The following is a 15,706-nucleotide window of genomic DNA, read 5'->3' on the forward strand; positions in this document are numbered from 1 at the left end:
CCCCCGCCCGGCTCGGCTCGGCTCGGCTCGGCTCGGCCTCCGGGCCTAACGGCTCCGGCTCCCCGCCTCAGCCGCGGTCCTCACCGCCTCGGTCCCTCCGACCCCAGGCCCCTCCCGGCGCGGCCTCCCCTCCCCCTTCCCTGAGGCGGATACTGCGAGGGGCTGGGCTCCGGCTGGAAGCGGCGGCTCCATCCGGGCGGCCTCCGGGCTCGGCCGGGCTGCGGACTGCGGGCGGATCCGACGACGCTGCCTCCCGCGTCCTGCCACCCACGCTCCTCAGCGGCGCGACGGTTGGGAAAAGCTCCGCGCCGCGCGCCGGGAGCCGGGAGCCGGGAGCCGAGAGCCTGGCCCGAGAGAGAGCGTCGCCTCGCTTCCCCGCCAGTTTTCCAGGCCGCCACAGAGCCCGCCCCCTGCGGCCAAACTGCGGAACTGCAGCGAGAGCCCCGACGGAGCCGGGCGTCTCCACCACGTCCAGCAAACGATGCATTCTACAGGCTGCCCTTGACAACAGAATTGTTCCGCGGGGCTCTGCAGATCGCCCCAGAAACAAAACACCGTCATACCTATGAGGGAACACAAAGGTGTTGGGCCAACAGAACCCACATCATTCATTCAAAATATCCTTACCTCGGTTACAGTGCACGATGCTGGTTATCCTTACCTTTCAGATGCTCCTTCCTCGCCTTCCTCTTACTCCTCCCACCCCATACCGGAAGAATCCCCAAAGCTCGGACCTTTGCGCCCCTTCCAGACGACCTCTAGACAGACAACAACCAACTAACTATATGTCCCTGGCCCTGACCCCTTGTCTAATATACCCCATTGTTACCCGAACACTGCATCACAAAACTAACTCATCATAATTGCGCCCAGCCAACCAGGCTTGAAACTTCAAAGCCATATGCTTTCTTCCTCTCCCTGTATCCAATCAGTCAACAAACACTGTTAATATTTCCTTTGGAATTACGTTTAGACTCCGTGTTTTCTCTCTATTCGCACCACCATCACTTTATTGTAAGCCCTTGCGATAAATCTCTCCTTTGACCATTTTACTGTTGACAGTCATAAGAATATTATTCTCAGAGGAATGCTTCCATTGTGATTCATCTGCTCAAGAATCTACAATGGACTATATATCGAGACTGATTTTAAACCTATAGTAATTTAGATAGTGTGGTATAGAGGTAAATAGACCAGGGGAACAGAATATGGAGCCCCAGTACAGATCCCACATATATGGAAGCTGATATGCAGCATGTGACATTTGAAATCAGTGGGGGGAAATGGATTATCTACTAAATGGTGCTGGGACTATTGATCATCCACATGGAAAATTATAAAATTAGATCCCTACCTCACACCACGGGGGGGGGGTCAACTCCAGGTAGATTAAAGATCTCAATGTGAAAAGCAGATCTTTAAAACCTTCAGAAGAAAACAGAACATCTTTACAACCTTGGAATAGTGAAATAAAAATGATTACTTAAGATATTAAAAAGCACAAACAATAGGGGAATTGGTTGACAAATTTAACTATATTACGCTTCAAAATATATGCATTCCAAGACAACATAAACATGTTAAAAGCCAAGCCACGGGCTGGGAGAAGATGTTTTCAATACATATAACTGACAAAGGATAACCTTTGTTCTCCATTTCCAGCTGTTATCACCTTTAAGACTTCCTCTTCCACAATTCTCTTCAGCTCACTCAGCTTAGACACACTGCTCCTTGCTGTTCCTAGGACTTAGCAGGCACAATCTTGTCTCAGGGCCTTTGCACTTGCTGTTTACCCTGCCTGCACTTTTACTCCCTTTAGGTCTTTGCTCAAATGTCACTTTCTCAGTGAGGCTTTCCTAGACAATTTTAAAATTGCAGTTCAACGATCTCTTTTTCCTATCCCATGCACACATTCTCCCTTTCCCTCTTCCCTGGTTATATTCCTCCAGAGGATTTATCACTTATCCATTATTCTATTTTACTTATTAATTTTGTTTATTGTTTCCCTTCTCCCACTAGAATGTAAGTTCCATGAGAGCAAGCATTTTTGCCTCTTTTGTTCATTGCTTCTTTCCCAGTGTCTAGAACAGTTCCTGTAATGAAGTAGATGCTAGAAAAACATAGATTAAATGAATTAATGAATATCTAGAATATGTAAGAAATATATACAAGGAAATCCAAGTGGCCAATAAAGACATGAAAGGATGCTTCCCTTCATTACTCTTCAGGAAAACTGAAAACTAAAACCATGAGATACCATTTCACAACCATTGGTTTGGCAAAAATTAAAATTCAGACAACACCAAGTGTTGTTGAAGATGTAGAACAGATAGAACTCTGGTGACTGTGAGAAGGAGTATAAGTTCATAGAACTGCTATGAAAAGGAATTTGACATGATATAATAAAATTGTTTACGTAACACACTTCAACCCAGAAATTCCATTTCCAGCTATAGACCTGGGCAAAATTCTACACTTTGTGCACAAGGAGGCATGTAAAAGAATGTTCATTGCAGAATTATTTGCAATCTCAGAAAAAAAATGGAAGGAAATTAAATGTCCATCAGTAGGTGAATGGATAAGTAAATCAGAGTATTCATGAAGCTGATTATTATTCTAAAATTAAAATGAATAACAAACTATATGTATTAACAGAGTTAGATCTAAAAAAATAGTGTTGAGCAAAAAGAGAAAATCACAAAACATGTACGGTATACCATTTATATGAAGTCTGAAAATATAGCATGTTGCTTATAGATATAATAGTAAAATTAAATAAAACATGAAAGAGTAGGTCCCAGCTGGGTAGCTCAGTGGGTTAGAGTCGTCCCCATATGCCAAGGTTGCGGGTTTGATCCCTGGTCAGGGCACATACAGGAATCAACCAATGATGCACAAATAAGTGGAACAACAAATTGATGACTCTCTCTCCCTCTCATCAATAAAAAAAAACATGAAAGGGCATAATCATCACCAAATACAAAAGAGGGAAGAGTCCTGAGACTGGAGAGGATCATACTGGGAATATCACCTATACAGTATCTATAATATTTATTTTTTTAAACACAATCTGAAAGTGGATGTTGCAAGATTTGATAGGATTGAGTGATTACTACCTACACGTATTGGTTACGTTATTTCCTGTCCTTTCCTGCATTTTCAATTGTTTGCAATCAATGGAAATGAAAAACAAAGAGATAATATGTAGGAGAGAGCCAGTAGTGTCAAATGCTGAAAACAGGACAAGGAAAGGGGCCGAGAGGCTTTCTTCAGATGTGTCAAGGAGTTCACTGCAGACCACGGAGCAAGTGGTTTCAATAAGTGGTGAGGGCGGAAACAAGGTGACAGACAACTGCGAAGGGACTGTATCATGAGGAAATGCGGATGAGAGGCCATGTATTGCAGAGGTTTGAAAATAAAAAGGAGTGAAATAAAATTTTAATTAAATTAGCTAGAAGGGTGAAGCAGAAACATTTGGGAAAACTTGAAGCCACTTTAAAGCAAAGGGGAAGGAGCCAGTGAAGAGGGGCAGGGTTAAGATACTTCATGAGGGAAGCAGAAAGGTTGCAAGAAAACCCCTCCATAATTAGGAAGGGCAAGGATCCAAGGTGGAGATGGAGGCATCAATCTTAGAGACGATGGCTCCTCCTGCTCCAAGTCTACAGTATCCCCAGCACCTAAAACAGTACCCCACATATAGTGGGGCTCTCAAATATTTGTTGTAAAGAATAGGAAGTTGTGCCCTTGCCGGGTGGCTCAGTTGGTTAGAGCGTCATCCCGATAGGCCAAGGTTGCGGATTCGATCCCCGGTCAGGGCACAGACAAGAACCAACCAATGAATGTGTAACTAAGCCGAGTAATAAATCGCTGTTTCTCTCTCTCCCTCCCTTCCTTTCTCTCTCTAAAATCAATAAATAAAAATGAACAAAGAAAAGGAGGTTGTGAAGAAATTGAGGTGAGGACACTAAAAACTGTGGTGTCTCACGGGGAGATGATGATTTTCTCAAAAAAAGTAATAAGTGGATGTTGTAATAACAAAAATAATCCCTAGTCCTGGTGGCTAACGTTGAATACTCATGTGGCAGACTTTCCTCATGGCCTTGCATACATACTTCCATTTAATTCTCACTCAATCTCTGTAAAGTACTAATATTGTTTCAATTTTAAAGATGAGAAAACTAAGACTCAGGGAGATTTAGCAGCCTGCCCATTAACTAGTAATTGGCAGAAAAACATCAACGTGAGAGAGACACAGGGATTGGTTGCCCCCCACCTGCGCCCGGACCAGGGACAGGGAACCTGTGACCCAGGTACATGCCCTTGGCTGGGAATCAAACCCCAGTCCAAGGGCCAACGCTCTAATCACTGAGCCAGGACCAAAGCCTGAGCTTTTTAACCAACACATTTTGCCGCTCATTCAGTATTAATAATAACAACAGCAAGTGTTTATTTAGAACCTTCCTGTGCCTGGTTACTATGGTACCTGCTCTACCTGAATTATCACATTTAATCTCATGAAATTGCAGTTGAGAGTAGCTGAGGGTTTGAGAAGTTAAATAAGGCAGAGAAGGAAGGAAGGCACTTGCAGAGCGATAGCGAATGCAGAACAGTTAATAAGGGGTTTTAGAGCAGCAGAGAGAACCTGATTGGAAGCAGATGGCGTGCCTTTTTTTTTTTTTTAAGCTTCACCCAAGGATATTTTTTCCGTTGCTTTTCAGAGAGAGTGAAAGGGAGAAAGAGAGAGAAACATCTGATGTGAGAGAGGCACATCAGATTGGTTGCCTCCCGCATAAGTTGGGACCAGGGACCCAGCCTGCAACCGAGGTACATGCCCTTGACTGGAATTGAACCCAGAACCCTTCAGTCCGAGGGCCAAAGCTCTAACCACTGAGAAACCGGGCCAGGCGGCGTGACTTTCTATAGTGATCCAAACGAGCACGCGACTGTAACTTTCTTTGGAGATGCTTGGCAGACAGAAAGCAGGAGTAGGCAAAATATCCCAAGAAGGTGCATGAGGCTTGGGGATTAGCATAGCAAGCACAGCAGAAGGTGATGGAGTGAGGGAGTCTAAAGCGGTGTTTAGGATGCATTGAAATAGCTAGCCCTAGAGGCAAAGTTGGGTGAAGGTGTGAATCCCCTCACAATAGGGCCAGCAGAGGGGACAAAGGCAAACTCGAGGAATTTAATCATTTCCCTAGGCCTGATCCTGTGGCAAATTGTTCTATCTCCCTTGGGGGGATCGTTTTGGGAACTATGCTTACTTATGTGCTTCTGTATGTGTGAAGTCATTTTTGTACGTTGGGTAAAATCAGTTTTTCGATTCACAACCGCCCTTCTGACTCACCTGTGGTTGTTAATGATGTCACTGTTTAACTAGTCATTCAGGTTTGAAACTTCAGGTTTATCCACGAACCCTGCTTCTGACCTATGATATCCCATAACTCAAGCTTTGTCAATTCTACAGTAAATTCCTCAATGTATAGCTCTGAGCATTCTCACCTATCAGATGGCATTTTGCCTTAACCGAAGAAAGGTCCTGTGCCCCATACTTGTATTTACATAAAAGAGACATCAATGCAAAGAGTTAAATGGCCATTAAACAAAATTCAAATAAATGAAACTCTAGCTTCAAGTAAACACAAGCCTCTCCACCTTCATCAACACTCACACACACACACACACACACACACACACACACACAATTAAATGGGTGCCCAGTGCCTGTCTTTATCCATTAAAACAATTATAACTAAGTGCTTAGGGTTTATGGGCTTTTTAGAGACAAAATAAAAAAATTGAGATCTGAAAAAGAGACTAAAAAATTCTAAAAGAAAAGGAAAACTCAAAATAATAACAATTTAAATAAATGGTTACAAAATATAACATTTATATCAAGTTCATTAATTATTAAATTTTTTGTTTATTTAAAAATCTCTTGTCTTTGAAAACAATTTTTAGATTGGATCTTCTCATCTCCCAAGAATTTCCAAGTATGCATAATGATTATAGAGAAATCACAGCCATTATCAAGTAAATTAGTTAGGCACAAATAATTTCAAGAGCAAACTTACAAAAACCCTTTCAAAAATTTACAGGAAAAATATAAATATTTTTAATGCAGGATTTAGATGCATTTTAATATAATGCTGGCTGAAGCTTTCACGAGTACGAAGAGTGTTGGGCCTGCAAATGCAAAAACAGGCCTGCCTAACACAGATGAGGCTGGGGACGAAGATTTCGCATAGGTGAGTCAGCAGCCAGAGGCTGGAAAGCTGACCAGGCAGAGGTATAAATGATTCATTGATTTTTAAATCACCGCTAGTTGAAAAGCCTTGCTTTTCATATGCACAAGTCCAACACAGATATTTTCCATACAGAGGATCACAAAGAAGAGCTCATCTTTATTTACACATTTCCATTTATGTTTTTCATTCCTTATAGAATTTGAGGTGAGAAAGGCTCATTAGATGGTGACAGGCACCTTCCCTTTGCTATTTTATTTCTGCCCTGGCTAGTTTCTTAATTCCCTTTGTCCTATTTCATTCTCCTAGCCCAGGCTCTCCTGTCTGCTTAGCGAATTCCATAGCCAGGTCTGGCATTGCCTAGGCCTACTTTTCTCAGAAACTAGAGATATGAACTGAAAGAATGTGGAGTTTGCCTGGCATTTAAGGCTCCAAGGAGTCTGTCCTGAACAAACCTTTTCAGAGTTACCTCCCAAGGCCATTCTTCACAAATCTTACGCTCCAGCCAACATTTCTCTTAGAAATTGAACATGGGCAGCCGTTAGTGGCAATCAGAGGGGTGTACTCATGACTCAGCTACGTTGTTGACCATGCAGCTGAGTAATGCTAACTTGCCATCTTGGTCTTAACCTTTATAGATTGTTAAATTTTCAAAAAACTGGTCATACGTTGTTTAGTATATATCTACAAAGAATCAAAGACATGCTGATGTTGAAACATAGGTGATAAAAATGATGAAAATTCTACAAATTCTCAAGGTGATACTCATCAGACCCATAAACTGCATTTATCTGATCAAAATTCTTACAGAGCACGTACAGATTCCTCTAGTACTTTGAAAATCCTAAAAGAGAAAGTAGTTATGGCTAAATTCAACTCAGTTTTTTTGCTTATTGGGAATAAAAATTATCCACATCTGCCAAGTAAAACCATCTCTCTAATCTCATTATTTAGAAATTTAGAAACAAAACACAGAAATTATTAAAGTAAGCAAGCTGATATTTTTAAAGCACAAAATTCAAAAATACCCACCAGACCTTGAAAACAGTTTTTGTCTATTTGTGACATTTAATCTACACTGTGAAGGATCCAGAGGGACAATCCATGAAGATTAGCTGAGCTCCCTTCTACCCTCAACACTGTGATCCTTCTCAAGGCAGGCAGTGACCCATGAGGCTGGTCTCACCTCTATTGCAAGTGTCACAAATGAAGGGCAGAACACACTCTTGGTTTTAGGTTGTTTTCTTGTTTTCTGTCTCAGTCCAGGGTATAAGACAGAAAAACTTAGGGAAGATGCTTGCTGGGCAAGACGTGTTAGGTTACTCACCACATCCCTCCACCCTAATAGGTAAGAGCCTCCCAAATGAGAAGGAGGAGGCAAGTAGGAAAAGAGAACTTAGAAGCTGGGTTCTTGTGGTCATGATGAGGGGAAGAAGCATTGGGTGACAGTAAGGACTGTGCCATTAGAGGCCTGATGAGGAGTTGGCCACCTTAATGGATAGCAGCAAGGAGGGATGACAGGGTGACTGTACATCTCAGGGAAGGCTAGTGCAGAATATATTAAGAGTCCAAGAAGTGGACGCCTCCTTCCCACCACTACTATTTTAATCTTACATAAACTCTGGAGTTCAAAATCAATACTAGGACCATGAAGCAGGGAGATGATGACCCTAAATCTGATTGAGTTTAATCATGAACACACACATACACACACACACACACACACACACAACATTGTGTGGATGAATCTAGATTGTTTTCTGCTCTCAGGAAGAATGTTGAAATGAAACCCATATATAGGCAGTGCAATTTTCAGAACCTTGTCTGTCTTGCTGGGTTTGGCTGTATCCCTAGCACTTAGCATAGTAATTATTCAATAGGTATCTGTGGAATGTATAACTATCCCTTAGAGAAGATAGTGTATGATTTAGAATTTTCCTGAGGGTGTTAAGCACCAAAACAAGTTGGGAGATGCTACTCTAATCAATTTGACTTTTTAATTTCTTGATCGCATGCTTCTTATACTTACTTCCACCCTGTTAACGCTGTCTTTTCCCCCAACCTCCTCTGCAGCTGTACCTGCTGGAATCCTTGCTCTTCTTCAATGCTCACCTCAAATGATCCTCTGTGAAACTTTTCTCTTGTCACCTCTCAGCTGGAAAAGAATGCTACCTCTTCTGAACAACAGTGTCTCTGTGTACCTCTATATAGAACTTCTTGGGAGTTCTCAAGGTCAGTTTGTTTAGTTATCACATTGTTACAGAGGGCCTAAGCACATGACAGCCCTGATCATTCTAATCTCCACTCCCCCACGATCTCCTCAGGGCTTCATAGTTATGCTTTTGAAAGTAAACATAAAACATTTATTTATATTTTCCTATAGTATGTCTATATTTTCCTTCTTTCAATGCGCATACAATACATATGCACAGTTGGACAAGTGATTGTAAAGTGAATGCCCATGTAACCTTCACCCAGGCCAAGAAATAGAACACTGTTAGCATTTTGGAAATCACCCTCAAACCAGGTGCCTCTCTCTCTAACCACCCCTCATCCCCCCAACCAGAACTAAACCAGGGCTGATATTGAGCCAGGATGCTTTGATGAGGTATAAAACTTCTGTCTGTTTGCATTGGTCAAGACTTTCATACTGATTGTTAAAATTTTTGAAGATCATCGTATAGGACATAACCACCATCTTGACTTGTGATAATCATCTAATTGTTTTTCTTTAGAGTTTTATCACTTGTGAATGCAGCCATAAATACTGTTACCTGTTTTTGAACTTTATGTGAATGGCACCATACAGTATGCACTCCTTTATTTCTTGTTTATTTCAGCCAATATTATGTCATGTATGTAGTTGTATATAGCTGCCATTTTTATTGATGTGTAATATTTCATCATATGAATATATCACAGTTCATTCATTCTCCTGTTGATGGACATGTGGGTGGCTTCCTCTGTTTGGCTATAATAAACAAAAGCTGCTATGAACATTCTTGTGCATAGCTTTTGGTGCATGTATGAGTTCTTTTCTCTAGGGTATATTATCCTAGTGGAATTAGTCAAAAGTATTGCTTGTTGGGCCCTAGCCAGTTTTGCTCAGTGGTTAGAGCGATGGCCCATGGACTGAAGGGTCCCAGGTTTGATTCAGGCCAAAGGCACATATCTCTGCTGTAGGCTCCATCCCAGGCCTGGGTTGGGGTGCATGCGGGAGGCAACCAATTGATGTCTCTTTCTCTCACAATGATGTTTCTCTCTCTCTCCCTTCCACTCTCTCTGAAAAGCAATGGAAAGAATATCCTCAGGGGAGGATTAATAAAATAAAATAAAAAGTATTGCATGTGGGGCTCTCCAGAAGCAAAAGCAAAGAAAGAGTGTTGAATACAGATGCTTATTAGGGACCAACACTTGTGAATGTAAGGCACAGAAAGTACAGTTGTGCAGAGGGAGAGGATGATCTGCGATACAAATCTGACAGCTTGGGTCAACGTGGAGCTGGAACAGGTAGTACCCATCGATGTGTTCTACAGCAGGCCTTGCTCATTTCCACTCCTACCTTGCTCATTTGCCTTAGGAACAATATGACCTTGGGCAAACTCTGCAGCTAAGGCAGACCCTCAAGGAGCTGGTAGCTGGAAGCTATTTATTTTTTAAAATTTATCTTTTTTTTTTTTAGCTTAATGTTAGCTTTTATCATCTTGGGCCTCCCCCCCCCCCTTTATGTTGAAAGTATTACAGATGTCCCCTTTTTGCCCCATTGAGCCCTTCTACCTCACCCCCACCCCCCACCCCAGGCCTTCCCCACATTCCTGTATCTGTGCAGAGTGGCCTTCCTTGAAGGAGAATCTGGGTGGCACATCTCTGTGTCTCTACCACAATAGGATACATATGTATTTGGCTCTAGTAAATAATGCCAAACTGGTTTTCAAAGTGGTTGTGCAATTTACACTCTTATGTGCACTGTTGAGAGTTCCCATTGCTTCTCATCCTCACCAACTGTTGGTACTGTTAATCCTTAAATTTAAAAAAAAAGGCCATTCTAGTGAATGTGTAGCAGTATCTCACTCTGGTTTTAATTTGCAGTTCCCTGATGACTATCAAGGTTAAACACCTTCTCATGTATTTATTGCTTTATGTCTTCTTTTTCCAACTTGTGTTTGTTTTGTCTTCCTTAGATAATGAGTCTCTTCCAGGCAGGGGTCAGCAAACACAGCCTGTTGCCCATTTCTGTATGCCCCTTAACCCAAGAATGGTTTTTACATTTTTAAGTTGTTGAAAAATCAAAAGAGGAACACTATTTCATTATAGGAGATTCAAATTTTAGTGTCTATAAGTAAAGTCTTATTGGAACCTGGCCATGCTCATTGTGTTTACCTGTTGTCTACAGTTGCTCTCATGCTACAGCAGCAGAATTTAGTCATTGTGACAAAGACCTTACAATCTGCTAAGCCTGAGATATTTACTGCCTGGCCCTTTACAGAAAAAGTTTGCTGATCCCTGTTCTAGGTCACTGGTTCTGAAGTGCGGTCCTGGACCATCAGCATCAGCAGCACCTGGGAGCTTGTTAGAAAGGCAATTCCCAGCCACCCCAAGCCTATGGATTCAGAAACTCTGGGAGTGGGGCCAGCCATTTGTGATTTAACAAGCTCTCCAGGTGATGCTGATGTGTTAAAGCTTGAGACTCCTGATCTAGGCCCAGGACAAGGACCTAATCCATTTTCTTTGCAAATCATCATAGTCCTTTTTTTTTTTTTTTTTTTAAAAAGGTATCTTTATTGATTTCAGAGAGAGGAAGGGAGAGGGGGGGAGAGAGAGATAGAAACATCAGTGATGAGAGTCATTGATCGGCTGCCTCCTGCACGCCCCCTGCTGGGGATCGAGCCCATAACTCAGGTATGTGACCTGCCTGGAATCGAACCGAGATCTCCTGGATGCTAGGTCGATGCTCAACCGCTGAGCCACGCCCAGCTGGGGAAATCATCATTGTCCTTCATATCTTGTTTTACACGTAGTGGGTAAGTTGTAAAAGAGCCTTTAAAAGTGTTCTATAAATGTATTATTATGCATGTGAAATCTGGCTAAAATGGACACCTGGGGCAAAATTAATGAGGAAAAGTGGGAGAAACCACAGAGGACAACAAAAAATCGGAAGGGTATGTGTGGAGGGTGGAAGACCCAATGTATCTAGGGAGCCCAGCCCCTGGACCCCCTTCCCTCCACCTCATTTTGTGTAGCCTTTTAACAAAGATGAATCAGATATGGTCTCTGTCCTCAAGGAGGTCGCAGTCTAAGTAGGGAAGTGTCCTGTTGTCCCTCTTCTCCCTCATTTACTGCCTTTCTTCAGAATTTACCTTTGAGGAATTGCAATTGCACCAAATTGCTGACCCTAATAAAGGAAAATGAACAGAGAAAATTAACTTGGCAAACGACAGTTTTACTTTATTCTCACTTTAGTTTAGGACTAACTTCCAGGGTGACTTTCTCCTATTCTGGCTTTTTCCTTGTCTCCCTCAGTCTGAAGCTCACTAACTGTGGGACCTTAGATGAATTATTTGGCCTCTCTAAATCTTTGTTTTCTGATATGTGAAGTAGGGATAACAACATTTATTTCATAAAATTACCAGGAGGATTAGCAATATCATATGTAAAGAATCTAGCACAGTGCCTGACACAATAGTGGGTGCTCAAGAAATGGGAGACATACACAAGCTACCACCAGTACCTCTTCCTTCACGTACAGAACACTGAGGAAATACCACCTTTTAAAAAGATGCCACTGTTATAAATGTCTTGAAGAAGAATGGTGAGAAAGCCTACTGATATGAACTGAATGGTTACTATAGCTGTAAACAAGATACTGTTACCAGAATCTTTTGTACCAGTTTCTGAAGAACACTAATCAGTGGCATCACAATGTGGTTTTAAGTCATACTGTGATTTTGATGATAAATTTCAGATACAGGATCAGAGAAGAAACACCAAGCCCTTGACTTTGCCCCTATGACCTTTATAAAAGTATTCCATACCACCATTGTCCTTGCATTCTGGTATCAACTCAACAAGTTTGTCTATGCAAAAATGACCATTGGATAACTCCTACAATATTCAGAGTCGGACAAAATGGATGTATTGTCCAGTAGACTAGGATTCATTTTGAGGTTCCCAAGTATGGCCCCGAGGTTCCTTATAAATTTTGCTTTGTTCTCCAACCTCAATGGAGTAGAGCAATTAAAGACCATTTCAAATGAAAAGACAATAAGGGGAAGTAGTAGCAGGTAGAGCAAGGTGTTGAGAAGGAACAGAACCCAGGTGACTCTTGTTGTTTTTTTAATCATTTTTTATTTTCAATTACAGTTGACATACATTGTTATATTAGTTTTAGGTGTACATCCCAGTGAACAGACATTACATAACTTAATAAGTGATCACCCCAACAAAGCCTGCACCCATCTAGCACCACACTTAGTTATTAGAACATTATTGATTCTATTCCCTATGCTGTACTTTACACCCCCAGGACTATTCTGCAACAACCAATTTGTACTTCTTAATCCCTTCCAGGTGACCCTTGTTGAACAAAGTCTACAGATCATGAATTTTAGGCAGATTTGCAAATTAGGACAGCGCATGCTCTGTAAATAGCAGCTGTTGCCACAAGCCAAAGGGCCATATTTACATGAATCCTGTCTCAAGGTCTATGGATCAAGGTTTGACCTTTCCAGCCAAACTCAAATACTTGGTAGCACTTTTGGCCATGTCATCTTGAAAAGAAAGGATCACATTATACATGGCAAATTGCCAACGTACAAATATGTTCTGTCCCCCAAATTAATTTCTAAATTCTTGTTTTGGAACTTGGAACACATGTTAGCACAGAAAAGGATGTGACTTTCCCAGATTTCCTCACAAAAGTGCATTTAGCCCACGATGTAACTGAAATACTATACATTGGCCATGAGAAATACAATGGAATGAAGTACCCTTGCAAGCAGGAACACATCAACACACAACAAATATTTCTTGAGCCTTCCCTTCGCAGCCCCAGGCAAGGAAAGGGGAATTCTATCTTCCCATAACTGCAGTTTGCTGGGGAAAAAAATTCTCCACTGCCCTTATCTGGAAGGGTCCTTATCAAGTCAAGTGGGTGCGTGCATTTCAGCATCCCTCTCTTTCAGTGTTTCTTGAACTTTACCACCAAATAACCCTTAATGACGGAGAAGATTGAACAGGTTAGTGGGGAAGGGGTAGAATGGCTACTGGAAGTCTCAAGCTTCTACTTGGAGAAACTTCAAACTGTGTAGGTCATTCCTTAACACATCTGTACATTTTAATAGAAAAAAAATGTGTTTAAAACAACCAGTTAAGTGAGTTAATTCCGCCCCACTTTTTTTTTTTTTAATCCTCACTTGAGGATATTTTTTCCATTGCGTTTCAGAGAGAGTGGAAGGGAGACAGAGAGAGAGAGAGAAACATCCATGTGGGAGAGACACATCGATCAGTTTTGAGGCTGGAATTGAACCCAAGACCCTTCAGTCCGAGGGCCGACGCTCTAACCATTGAGCCAAACCGGCTAGGGCCGGTCCCAGTTTTTTACTAGAGTTGATGCCCCAGAAATATGAACCATTTTTATATTGGTACTGCGTATACCTGTTGGATAGTACACATGTGTACTTCAGGATGAGAAACTAGGGCGTCGGGGGAAAATATAAAGTAAATGAGTTCTTTTACTTTTTTTCTTTTTTGCTCAACAACCCCTCCCCCCCAACAGACCTATCTGCCTGCTCTCGATGGACATGCACAACAGTGTGGTGACTGTAGGGGATCGAGTGTGGGTGGAGGTGGAAGAGGGTTATAGGGGGGATAAAAGGTCATGGGGACAAAATAAAATAAAGAAAAAAGAAAAGAAAAAATAAAGTAAATGAGAGCATAATGAAAGTAAAATCGGAGCAAAGCTAGCTAGCGCCACCAGCCTCGCCTTTCCCCTATCAGAGACACATTCCCTCAGTTACCAGGGTCTTGCTCTTTGCCTCTTTTTCTCTGTTTAAAACCAGTCCCCCCAACAGGATCTCACACTAAGGGTGTAAATGACTAATAATAGCTAAAATGTCACAAGATTTTTCAATATTAAGAGTCGCAATTTTTAAACAAAAAGGAATTTAGAGTATTATCCCCAGGAAAAAGGTATGTATGGGGGGGGCAATTTTGTATCTTTCTGCTTTTTGCAGAATTCGCACTTGATTTCCAATCGGTAATTTATGAAGGTGTGTGGAGAGAAATTAATCATGACTTCTTTACCCTTTGGAAAGTATTTGCTTCATTTTGGAAATTGTAGGTTTTGGTGATTGTTTGCTATATGTTTTCTTATCTTTTGTCCCTGAAATTTAAAAACTAGGAGGTAAATCTTGCCCTTACTGATCAAAATAAAGGGCGAGGAGAAATAGAAATGATAATATTTAGTGATTGACATTTGCACACTGTTGCACCCTTTAGGAAATGCTTTTATATTCGTGATCGTGTATATTATTGGTATTGAATTGTTACTAAATAATAATGAATATACAAATAGAACACATGCCCCAAAATCACAGCAATTCAATCCAATGACTAATATTAGGTACTTACCGTGAGTTGCCCAGGTTCTGTGGGGACCTTGACCTTGTCCCCAGGATTTTTACAATTCAGTAGTTATGGCAAAAGAAAGGCTCCGTGCACATTGGCTATGCGAGAGGTATGAGGTGAAAATCTGCACATTCACGTAAAACCCAGGAGTCATGCTTTGCCCTGTAAGTGAAGGTTTGCAGCTGCAATGGAGACTCAAGGAGTGCTTTTCCTTCCAAGAATTCAAGAGGTGGTAGTAGCACCCCCAACCCCCTCGGACCCGGGAGAGGGCAGATCCCGGGGGAGGGAGGGAGGGAGGGAAGGAGGAGGGGGTTCTGGGTTTTGCAAATGGTGAGAAAGACCTTCTGCAGTACAGTTACAGACGGAGGAAAAGTTCTTTGTGCGAGGAGGGGAAGGCACCTCGACGTACAAAGAGCAGATTTAAGGAAAAGAGGATTCCTTGTGCACACATCTGCGAGGGGAGCTCAGGCTGACTCTCGGGGGCGTGTGGGAGAGGAGATTTGCAGGAGGCTGGGGGCTGCGGGTTCCCGCCTCCACCCCAGTCCGCGCCCCACACTCAGGCAACAGTTGGTCGTGCGGGGCCAGCTCGGGCTCTGAGTGGGGAGGGGGAGTCTCGCGATCGTTGAGGGGGGGTGGAGGAAGGGGGGAGGGTGACGGGGGGGAGGCCATGACGTAGGGTGGGTGGACGGAAGTGGGGCAGGGTTGAGGGTTATTTAAAGAAGGGGGGCCGAGCGAAGGGGTTGGAAGCGGAGATTCCCCACCCCTGCTCCATCTAGCTCTTTCCAGCGCAGCCTGCGCCGCCGCCCAGGAGCCCTCGCCCCGTCCTCGCCTCTCTGCTT

General features: G+C 42.5%; 1 protein-coding gene across 1 annotated transcript in view; it reads right to left on the reverse strand.

Moving 5' to 3' along the window:
• The window catches only part of OCRL (OCRL inositol polyphosphate-5-phosphatase), a 47,254-nt gene extending 47,047 nt beyond the window's left edge, over nt 1-207 (reverse strand). The window contains exon 1 of the mRNA XM_087829471.1: nt 152-207. Within this exon, the coding sequence (XP_087685597.1) occupies nt 152-192 (41 nt within the window). The 5' untranslated portion in view covers nt 193-207. The remainder of the gene's footprint in view (nt 1-151) is intronic.
• Nucleotides 208-15,706: the final 15,499 nt, after the last annotated feature.

This window comes from Miniopterus natalensis, chromosome X, assembly GCF_054644295.1.
Source record: "Miniopterus natalensis isolate mMinNat1 chromosome X, mMinNat1.hap1, whole genome shotgun sequence".
NCBI classification, from domain to species: domain Eukaryota; kingdom Metazoa; phylum Chordata; class Mammalia; order Chiroptera; family Miniopteridae; genus Miniopterus; species Miniopterus natalensis.